This window comes from Monodon monoceros, unplaced genomic scaffold (assembly GCF_005190385.1).
Source record: "Monodon monoceros isolate NGI ecotype Baffin Bay Population unplaced genomic scaffold, NGI_Narwhal_1 Super_Scaffold_11, whole genome shotgun sequence".
In the NCBI taxonomy this organism is placed as follows: Eukaryota; Metazoa; Chordata; class Mammalia; order Artiodactyla; family Monodontidae; genus Monodon; species Monodon monoceros.
Genome location: NW_021703767.1, coordinates 112,937,330 through 112,949,410, shown reverse-complemented (window position 1 = coordinate 112,949,410; position 12,081 = coordinate 112,937,330). Strand labels below are relative to the sequence as shown.

Genomic DNA, 12,081 nt, shown 5'->3' with positions numbered 1-12,081 from the left:
GGTGAGTGTAGAGGACACACCTTCCAGATGCGGCAGTAAGTGGCCTGTACGTCTCCTACAGCACTGATATAGAAAGTGCAGACAGTTCATAGAGGACCAAAGGAAGAACAGACTGCTCACGGGGTGCGGGGTTTGGTGGGGCTTCGGAATGAGGAATGTAGATGTGAAATGGTCTCTCCCCCAATTAGGCTTTGTATCCCAGCGGTGCTGACACTTCAGACTTCATTGCACATCCTGGCTTTCTCTTTAGTAAAGGGGAACGGTTCCATTCCAGTTGATGGTGGCCTCTCTCCACTTGGTTCTGATTGTTGCCTCCACTGGAGAAAACCGTCTTCCTGGCCTGTGTTCATCTTCATGTCGGACTCTTTCCCAGTGATGGGAATGAGTATCTGAGGGGGGAAACAGCCAGCATTTAGACCCCAGCCTATGTATACCATTTTGGAGGAAGCCAGGAAGGAAGGAATGTAGGATGGGTGGGCAGGAGTTGGGCTCAGGAAGCTGTGTTCCTAGAACTGGGTAAGCAGAGGGGGATTCTAGTAGATGATGGTATTTAGACTCGCCCCATACAAAACATGACCATGATAACCTGGGTTGTTGTAGAGTTCGGAAACGGAATATTGATGACATGTAATGGCATGGTCCAGCACCAGGTGGGACACATAGAGCCGGGTGTAGGTCACCGGATGTTGTCGGGAAAAACAAGAGAAGAGAGAGCTTACCGCTTCTCAGTGCTTCTAAGAGTACCTTTGCATTTGGGGGTGAAGGGCAAAGTATTCTCATGAGTAGTCAAGAACTGAGTTCCAGGCCCAGGTTGGTCTCAAATGACATTTGAGAGGGTACTTAACATCTCTCAGCCTCATTTACTCAGTTAGAAATCATTTTTTGGCCACTTCAGTTTCCTCTATGTAAAATAAATACCATAGTATCTACCTCAGATGACTGTTGGGAGAATTTAATGGGATAATGTATGTAAAGTTTTCAGCACAGCACCCGGAACAGAATGCTTGCCATGCATGTGAGCTAATAAAAACAAAAAGAAAAAACGATGCTTTCCTCGAAGAAGAGAGTAAAGTAGAAACAATAATATATTTTAAGGAATGTATTGTCAATGTCCCACTAAATGAAATGGGCTCATATATATCTATATATCTATACAGATATTTCTCATAAGTAGAGAACAAGAATTAGGAGTCACACAGATAAAGCAGCCACTAAGATACTTTTCCACATTTAGTCATAATAATGACAAGTTACTTAACGCCAGACCTGTGATACTAAACGCAAAGAGTCAGACGTCAAATCAGCAAGGCTCCATCTATGGTGCCGAGGCACCAGATACAGCCTCCCAGTCTCATCATGGTTTTTCCCTTGTCCAAAAGGCCAATGTTTAAAGACATCTTAAGATTAGTCTTTTTTCCTCATGTGTTTAAAAAAATATGGTGGGAATTGAAGTGGATTGTGTGGTCGCCCTTGGAGCAGAACCTCTAAGGTTTGCTGGGACTGTGCCTTCGTTATCGTTGCTTTCCTAGTGGCTGGCTGTTAGTAGGCCTCAAAAATGCTTTTTGAACTAATCTGAACACAAATGCCCTCTCAGTTTCGTTACTATGTCCCAGGGTGATTGATCATCCGATGTTTGTTCTTGGGATAGAATAGACCAGTTGGAACCCCCCTGCCCCTATCCCTTTGTTTTTCTAGTTCTTTCCTTGGGCAGTACATGCCTTGTGCTCGCAGATAGAAGACCCCAGGGAAGACTTTTTTGGAAATCTGACTCTCAACCTTTTGTTTTTTCTCTTACCTAAAAGTTGTTGGTTCCTCTGTGCTACTTCCGGACCCCCTGCCCTTATTTAAAGCAGGTTTAGAATTTCCACGTTACAATGCTTAGGTTAGGCCCATGGGATTGATGCCTAGGTTTCATCTCAGAGATCACACTTCTACATCTTCCTGTAGAGCTAGCATGAGCTGTGAACCGGCAGTAGCCGCATCTCTCTGAGCGCATTAAAGGTCAGGGCGCTTGGGATCTGGAATGCTCACCGACGGTAAGGTGCGCAGGCTTGTTCTGTGCGGGCTGGCCACTGTAGAAGTACAGATCAAAGAGGCGCTCCACTTTCCAGTCTGATAACAGCTGCCTGTCTGTGCTAAAAAGGACGCTGTAATTTCCGTTGATGTTGCACAGCCAAATAGGTAACTTGGGAGTCTTCAGCATGCTGCCCACCTGCAAGGGGAGAGGGGAATGCAGATGAACATAGAGATGTGGCCACGTTGTGAAAGGTGCTGATATGGCATCAGGATCAAAAAGCAGCTTGGAGGCTCGGCGTTGCGCTGGGAGCTGTGCAGGGTGCAGTGTGTGAAGGGAGATTTCAAACGAAAGCTTCATCATGAATGAATTTGCATTTATGAATGGTGTGGTGGTGACACTGCAGTTTTTCTCTGCATGGATTGTATTTTAAAACATTTTGGGGATGGGCTCACGGAGGAGGTGGAACCATCTCAGTTCAGTTTGGAAGTGAGGTGGAGAATAAATAGATAAACTGAAATAGAAATGTAGGGGTGGAACAAGAGAACGTCAAGCAGTCTTTGTTGTTGACTAGTGTGTTTACCCCCGTTCCCAAGGTAGGACAGTATTTCATTCAGCAGGTGGTCATTCAGGCAGCACTAACCATTTAGAATATAGGAAAAAGAGACTATTTAGAATATGGAAATAGTGAATATTTTGAATACAAAAAAAAAGCTTCTGGGAAATAAGGGGAACACACACACCCTCACACTCACACAGGTATACCTATATCTGCGTGTTAACGTGTAGATCAATTGTGAAGAGGTACTTGGAGCTGGGTGTACTAGTTTAATATTACCTATAATTTTAAGTTCACTGATTTAATCAGCTTGTTATCTGGTTTTTCCAGGCAACTGTCAATTCAGCCTTGAATTTTCAAGTTAGTGCATTAGATTCACAAAAACACCACTCTGGGAGGTGCCGTAACAAAGGGTCCGGCACACTGCAGTAGCCCCTGAGGGTATCTCGATATTATAGTGTATTTTTCTTAATGGTGTCTCCCGTATTGTTTGAAGAGGCAGGGAAGCACATTTTTTTAAATGCCATTGAAACTCATTAACGTTAAAAAAATTTTTTTTTTCTACTTAAAGAGATAAACATGAGCTACATGGAAACCCCATCATTTTCCCATGATGCCAGGGAGAGCTCTGGACCCTCAGCCCTGGCAAGTCTTCCCATGACAAAAGGATTCAGTTCTGTTTCTTTTCTTCTCAGTCCTTCAAGTTGTCCTGTGTGCTCAGGAGCAAATTCTTTTGTGTGGGAAATCCAGCTTTCAGAAAATGATCACGTGTTTTGTAAACCCAAGTACTAAAGGCTAATAACTTGACATTCTGATTTCTCAATAGCTCTATTCAAATCTCTTCCTTTTTCTAGAGTTTAAATTCTTCAATTGTGGGTGAGTGGGTGAATCAGAGGTGCTTTTGTCTTTAAGCTTTTCTCTTCAGCTACTGGAGAAAAATTATATTACTGTGTTCAAAAGAAATGACCTCAGTTTTAGTTGACAGTTGGAAAAAGGGGTGCAAACCCAGCACCCCAGTCTGGATATGCTCATAGTGGGTGCAGGTGGGGCCACACCAGCACTGGCCCCTCTGGGCTGAGTATAACATGAGCCTCTCACACACCAAACGCGGGACAAGTCGCCCACTGGCTACATCGGAAATAAAACACAGAGGATGTGCCATTGAAGCAGCCCCATGTGTTTAAGTTCCAGGAGCCACCCCCAAGTTCCAAAGAACACTGTCGCCATTCATAGTTATAAAATAAGCTCTTTCTTTCTCAGGCCTTCTTGCGATGGTGCCTCCTGTGCTAAGGTTATGTGTAATCAAAATATGATCCATATGACTTGGAACTGTTAAGGTTGGAACACATGGATCAACCAGTTAGGAAACTGAGGGCTGTTTGTAATCAAAAGCCACTCCATTTGAACTTCAGGTCGATGTTCTGGCTGATTTTAAGCAAAGGAAATTTCCTGTAAATTATGTGTGGGTGGATGTAATAGACTGTAGGCATATATGATATTGTTTCATGGAATCTTTGTAATGTAGGCAAAATTCAACAGGCACTCAGATTCATACTCTGCAAAGGGCTGACACCACACTGTTGTGATTTTATGCAACAATGCAATGGTTTTCTTTCCTGAACTCAAAGCTACTCAAGATTTTATTAAAGTAGGAGGAAAATGAAGTAGTTATAAATATAACAATCTCCAACACCCAAAGTGATCGCCCAGAGACCCCACACTAAACAGGCAGAGTCCCGCTTGCCTTGAGAGATTCTGATCAAGAGGAAAATGTCTGTCCCAGCACTTTGGGTTTTAACTCTGAGGGGTGAGCCTTCGGATTACAGCTGAGAACATACCTGGTTTAAAGGGAGTACCACAAAACCAAAACTGAGCACCTCCCAATGGAACCCAGCCAAATATCATGTCCCTTTCATTCCTCTGAGCACCATGTAATCTGTTTGACTGGAATCTTCTGTTAAGAATTTGTATTGCGAGTTCAAGGTGGCGGAGTAGAAGGACGTGTGCTCACTCCCTCTTGCGAGAGCACGGAAATCACAACTAAATGCTGAACAGTCATCGACAGGAAGACACTGGAACTCAACAAAAAGATACCCCACATCCAAAGACAAAGGAGAAGCCACAGTGAGATGGTAGGAGAGGTGCAATCACAATAAAATCAAATCCCATAACTGATGGGTGGGTGACTCACAAACTGGAGAACGCTTATACCACAGAAGTCCACCCACCTGAGTGAAGGTTCTGAGTCCCACGTCAGGCTTGCCAACCTGGGGGTCTGGCAATGGGCAGAGGAATTCCTAGAGAATCAAACTTTGAAGGCTAGTGGGATTTGATTGCAGGACTTTGACAGGACTGGGGGAAACAGAGACTCCACTCTTAGAGAGCACACACAAAGTAGTGTGTGCATCGGGACCCAGGGGAAGGAGCAGTGACCCCACAGGAGACTGAACCAGACCTACCTGCTAGTGTTGGAGGGTCTCCTGTAGAGGCGGGGGGTGGCTGTGGCTCACCACGGGGCAAGGACACTGGCAGCAGCAGTTCTGGGAAGTACTCCTTGGCATGAGCCCTCCCAGAGTCTGCCATTAGCCCCACCAAAGAGCCAGGTAGGCTCCAGTGTTGGGTTGCCTCAGACCAAACAACCAACAGGGAGGGAACTGAGCCCCACCCATCAGGAAGCTTGTACAAGCCTCTTAGATAGCCTCATCACCAGAGAGAAGACAGCAGAAGAAAGAAGAACTACAATCCTGCAGCCTGTGGAACAAAAACCACATTCACAGAAAGATAGACAAGATGAAAAGGCAGAGGGCTATGTACCAGATGAAGGAACAAGATAAAACCCCAGAAGAACAGCTAAATGAAGTGGAGATAGGCAACTTTCCAGGAAAAGAATTCAGAATAATGATAGTGAAGATGATCCAGAACCTCGGAAAAAGAATGGAGGCAAAGATCGAGAAGATGCAAGAAATGTTTAACAAAGACCTAGAAGAATTAAAGAACAAACACCTGGAAGAATTAAAGAACAAACAAACAGAGATAAACAATACAATAACTGAAATGAAAAATACACTAGAAGGAATCAATAGCAGAATAACTGAGGCAGAAGAACGGGTAAGTGACCTGGAAGACAAAATGGTGGAATCCACTGCTGCGGAACTGAATAAAGAAAAAAGAATGAAAAGAAATGAAGACAGCCTAAGAGACCTCTGGGACAACATTAAACACAACAACATTTGCATTGTAGGGGTCCCAGAAGGAGAAGAGAGAGAGAAAGGACCCCAGAAAATATTTGAAGAGATTATAGTTGAAAACTTCCCTAACATGGGAAAGGAAATAGCCACCCAAGCCCAGGAAGTGCAGAGAGTCCCAGGCAGGATAAACCCAAGGAGAAACACGCCAAGAAACATAGTAATCAAATTGACAAAAATTAAAGACAAAGAATAATTATTGAAAGCAACAAGGGAAAAACAAAAAATAACATACAAGGGAACTCCCATAAGGTTAACAACTGATTTCTAGGAAGAAACTCTACAAGCCAGAAGGGAGTGGCATGATATACTTAAAGTGATGAAAGGGAAGAACCTACAACGAAGATTACTCTACCTGGCAAGGGTCTCATTCAGATTCGATGGAGAAATCAAAAGCTTTACAGACAAGCAAAAGCTAAGAGAATTCAGCACCACCAAACCAGCTCTACAACAAATGTTAAAGGAACTTCTGTAAGTGGGAAACGCAAGAGAAGAAAAGGATCTACAAAAGCACACCCATAACAATTAAGAAAATGGTAATAAGAACATACATATCGATAATTACCTTAAACGTGAGTGGAATAAATGCTCCAACCAAAGGCACAGGCTCACTGAATGGATACAAAAACAAGACCCATATATATGCTGTCTACAAGAGACCCACTTCAGACCTAGGGACACATACAGACTGAAAGTGAGGGGATGGAAAAAGATATTCCATGCAAATGGAAATCAAAAGAAAGCTGGAGTAACAATACTCGTACCAGCTAAAATAGACTTTAAAATAAAGAATGTTACAAGAGACAAGGGAGGACACTACATAATGATTAAGGAATCAATCCAAGAAGAAGATACAACAATTATAAATATGTATGCACCCAACATACGAGGCACCTCAATATGTAAGGCAACTGCTAACAGCTCTAAAAGAGGAAATCGACAGTAACACAATAATAGTGGGGGACTTTAACACCTCATTTACACCAATGGACAGATCATCCAAACAGAAAATTAATAAGGAAACACAAGTTTTAAATGACACAATAGACCAGATAGATTTAATTGATATTTATAGGACATTCCATCCAAAAACAGCAGATTACACTTTCTTCTCAAGTGTACACGGAACATTCTCCAGGATAGTTCACATCTTGGGTCACAAATCAAGCCTCAGTAAATTTAAGAAAATTGAAATCGTATCAAGCATCTTTTCTGACCACAACGCTATGAGATTAGAAATCAATTACAGGGGGAAAAAAAACCGTAAAAAGCACAAACGCATGGAGGCTAAATAATATGTTACTAAATAACCAAGAGACCACTGAAGAAAGCAAAGAGGAAATCAAAAAATACCTAGAGACAAATGACAATGAAAACACGATGATCCAAAACCTATGGGATGCAGCAAAAGCAGTTCTAAGAGGGAAGTTTATAGCTATACAAGCCTACCTCAAGAAACAAGAAAAATCTCAAATAAATAATCTAACCTTACACCTAAAGTAACTAGAGAAAGAAGAACAAACAAAACCCAAAGTTAGTAGAAGGAAAGAAATCATAAATATCAGAGGAGAAATAAATGAAATAGAAACAAAGAAAACAGTAGCAAAGATCAATAAAACTAAAAGCTGGTTCTTTGAGAAGATAAAAAAATTGATAAACCATTAGCCAGACTCATCAAGAAAAAGAGGGAGAGGACTCAAATCAATAAAATTAGAAATGAAAAAGAAGAAGTTACAACAGACACAGCAGAAATACAAAGCATCCTAATAGGCTACTACAAACAGCTCTATGCCAATAAAATGAACAACCTGGAAGAAATGGACAAATTCTTAGAAAGGTATAACCTTCCAAGACTGAACCAGGAAGAAATAGAAAATATGAACAGACCAATCACAAGCACTGATATTGAAATTGATTAAAAATCTTCCAACAAACAAAAGTCCAGGACCAGATGGCTTCACAGGTGAATTCTATCAAACATTTAGAGAAGAGCTAACACCCATCCTTCTCAAACTCTTCCAAAAAATTGCAGAGGAAGGAACACTCCCAGACTCATTCTATGAGGCCACCATCACCCTGATACCAAAACCAGACAAAGATACTACAAAAAAAAGAATATTACAGACCAGTATCACTCATGAATATAGATGCAAAAATCTCAACAAAATACTAGCAAACAGAATTCAACAACACATTAAAAGGATCATACACCATGGTCAAGTGGGATTTATCCCAGGCATGCAAGGATTCTTCAATATATGCAAATCAATCAATGTGATACACCATATTAACAAATTGAAGAATAAAAACCATACAATCATCTCTATAGGTGCAGAAAAAGCTTTTGACAAAATTCAACACCCATTTATGATAAAAACTCTCCAGAAAGTGGGCATAGAGGGAACCTACCTCAACATAATAAAGGCCATATACGACAAACCCACAGCAAACATCATTCTCAATTGTGAAAAACTGAAAACATTTCCTCTAAGATCAGGAACAAGACAAGGATGTCCACTCTCGCCATTATTATTCAGCATAGTTTTGGAAGTCCTAGCCGTTGCAATCAGAGAAGAAAAAGAAATAAAAGGAATACACATTGGAAAAGAAGAAGTAAAACTGTCACTGTTTTCAGATGACATGATACTATACATAGAGAATCCTAAAGATGCCACCAGAATACTACTAGAGCTAATCAATGAATTTGGTAAAGTTGCAGGATACAAAATTAATGCACAGAAACCTCTTGCATTCCTATACACTAATGATGAGAAACCTGAAAGAGAAATTAAGGAAACACTACCATTTACCATTGCAACAAAAAGAATAAAATACCTAGGAATAAACCTACCTAAGGAGACAAAAGACCTGTACGCAGAAAACTATAAGACACTGATGAAAGAAATTAAAGATGATACAAACAGATGGAGAGATATACCATGTTCTTAGATTAGAAGAATCACTATTGTGAAAGTGACTGTACTACCCAGAGCAATCTACAGAATCAGTGCAATCCCTGTCAAATTACCAATGGCATTTTTTACAGAACTAGAAAATAAAATCTTAAAATTTGTATGGAGACACCAAAGACCCCGAATCGGCAAAGCAGTCTTGAGGGAAAAAAAACCAAAGCTGGAGGAATCAGACTCCCTGACTTCAGACTATACTACAAGTCCACAGTAATGAAGACAGTATGGTACTGGCACAAAAACAGAAATATAGATCAATGGAACAGGATAGAAAGCCCAGAGATAAACCCGCGCACCTATGATCAACTAATCTATGACAAAGGAAGCAAGGGTATACAATGGAGAAAAGACAGTCTCTTCAATAAGTGGTGCTGGGAAAACTGGACAGCTACATGTAAAAGAATGAAATTAGAACACTCCCTAACACCATACACAAAAATAAACTCAAAATGGATTAGAGACCTAAATATAAGACCAGACACTATAAAACTCTTAGAGGAAAACATAGGAAGGACACTCTCTGACATAAATCACAGCAAGATCTTTTTTGATCCACCTCCTAGAGTAATGGAAATAAAAACAAAAATAAACAAATGGGACCTAATGAAACTTAAAAGCCTTTGCAAAGCAAAGGAAACTACAAACAAGACAAAAAGACAACCCTCAGAATGGGAGAAAATATTTGCAAACAAATCAACGGACAAAGGATTCATCTCCAAAATTTACAAGTAGCTCATGCAGCTCAATATTAAAAAAACAAACAACCCAATCCAAAAATGGGCAGAAGACCTAAATAGACATTTCTCCAACGAAGACATACAGATGCCCAAGAGGCACATGAAAAGCTGCTCAACATCACTAATTATTAGAGAAATGCTAATCAAAACTACAATGCGGTATCACCTCACACCAGTTAGAATGGGCATCATCAGAAAATCTACAAGCAACAAATGCTCGAGAGAGTTTGGAGAAAAGGTGACCCTCTTGCACTGTTGGTGGGAATGTAAATTGATACAGCCACTATGGAGAACAGTATGGAGGTTCCTTAAAAAACTAAAAATAGGGCTTCCCTGGTGGCGCAGTGGTTGAGAGTCCGCTTGCCAATGCAAGGGACACGGGTTCGTGCCCCGGTCCGAGAAGATCCCACATGCAGCGGAGCGGCTGGACCCGTGAGCCATGGCCACTAAGTCTGTGCGTCCAGAGCCTGTGCTCCACAACGGGAGAGGCCACAACAGTGAGAGGCTCACGTACGGAAAAAAAAAAACAAACAAAAAACTAAAAATAGATTTACCATATGACCCAGCAATCCCACTACTGGGCATATACCCAGAGAAAACCATAATTCAAAAAGACACATGCACTCCAATGTTCATTGCAGCACTATTTACAATAGCCAGGTCATGGAAGCAGCCTAAATGCCCACCAAAAGACGAATGGTTAAAGAAGATGTGGTCCATATATACAATGGAATATTACTCAGCCATAGAAAGGAACGAAATTGGGTCATTTGTAGAGACGTGGATGGATCTAGAGACTGTCATACAGAGTGAAGTAAGTCAGAAAGAGAAAAACAAATATCGTATATTAACGCATATATGTGGAACCTAGAAAAATGGTACAGATGAACCGGTTTGCAGGGCAAAAATAGAGACACAGATGTAGAGAACAAACGTATGGACACCAAGCGGGGAAAGTGGCGGAGGGGTGGGGTGGGGGTGTGATGAATTGGGAGTTTGGGATTGACATGTATACACTGATGTGTATAAAATGGATGACTAATAAGAACCTGCTGTATAAAAAAATAAATAAAATTAAATTTATAAAAAAAGAATTTGTATTGCTTTGGGGTAGACACAATTTATCAGCCAAGCTCCCCCAAAGGAGGATTCTAAATATGTTTTATTGGTGAGATTCCACCAATGCAGAATTTGTGCGTGTTGCCTCATGTTGCCATGGTAAGAAGGAAATTAAATTGTGATACAGTGGTGCTATAAATAAAATACCTTTCTCCTTAAATTCACTCATAGTGTAATAAGCCCAGTGTGTTCAGCCTTACATGCAGCAATCAAGCCTTCCATAACATGTATCATTTAATGTAAAGTTATGAAGATAGGAAGAAGGATGGGACAGTTCTAAGCACCAGAGGGTGAGGATGGAGTCCACGTAATGCTTTCCTATGCCGCCGTCTAGAACAATGGCTCTTACAGTATGCCTTTGCACAGCGAGCTTGATGTTGAAGTCCCAAGGCCCCCAGCTGGTGATCTGAACCGGAGAAAGGTGTTGGAAGTGTTGTGCTTTTTTCGCTGATTCCTGGTGACAATTTGTGTGCGTGAGTGCTCGTGGTTGGACTCTCATCTCTGCCACCTGGAACTTGAGTTGATGTAAATTCTCTCAGTGAGTTTGCAGGGGTGTTGTCATGTTTGCAGGGCACTACCTCAGTGACTCAGTGGTAGAGAACAGTGGGTGGAGCTTCATCTGGTACTTTTAGGGTTGGCTATCTTCCTATCAGTCTCTTTAAAGGGAAAGTGTAAAAAGGGAAGAGGGTAGGACTCGGATGGTGATGTGCTCTGCCAGGGCTGCCGGGGGAATAAATCCAGCAAGATATAAATGGCTTCAGTCCCTTCTAAAAACCAGAGTTGATTTTTCTTCTCTGTGGCAGGTGCGAAGGTAATGTAAACCTCCTAAGGCTTTCCAGATGGTGTTAGACTCCAACTGCTTTATGTTCTCACTTAGGTATTGGAACCTCACACTCAAACCTGTACCTTCAAATAGAAAAGTGACGGGAGGCTTCAAAATAGTGCCTTGTCCTGAGGGGAGCTGGCTGTGTGCTGCAGGAACCATCCGTCTGCTGGGCTCTGGGGGCCTTGCCATGTCATCTAATGAGAGCTCCTTTTTCATTTTTTAATCTCACCCACTGGGCTGTGACATTGGGACTGAAAGACGTGTGTTTTTGCAATCTCTGCAATTTTGTCACTGAGTAAGAAGAGATTCACTTCGGGAAGACAGATGCAGTGGTACAGGAGGGGTTTCACCTCGACAGCAGAATCTGTCAGGCAGCACGTTGGTTTTCTTTTGAACTCAGAAACCTTCTTATATTAGGTTTCTATTACCAGTGCCTACATAGAATCTTCTTATTTAGAGCACCCACCCTAGGCAGGAGTCCCTAAGTACCCATAAAATGCTTAAACCTAGATGCTTTTGGCATATTCATGTGTCCTGTGCAGAGTCACCATGCCACAGAGCAGAAAGGGAGGGGAGTGATTGTGAGATCCTCAATCCAGTGATGCTTAAAGC

The 12,081-nt window shown here is 41.6% G+C and overlaps 1 protein-coding gene across 1 annotated transcript in view; it reads right to left on the bottom strand.

Annotated features, from left to right (window-relative positions):
• Nucleotides 1-246: 246 nt before the first annotated feature.
• MINDY4B (MINDY family member 4B) overlaps nucleotides 247-12,081 on the bottom strand; it is a 40,830-nt gene continuing 28,995 nt past the window's right edge. The window contains exons 11-12 of the mRNA XM_029213745.1: nucleotides 2,032-2,212; nucleotides 247-389 (exon numbers count right to left, since the gene is read on the bottom strand). Coding sequence (XP_029069578.1) covers nucleotides 247-389; nucleotides 2,032-2,212 — 324 coding nt within the window. The remainder of the gene's footprint in view (nucleotides 390-2,031; nucleotides 2,213-12,081) is intronic.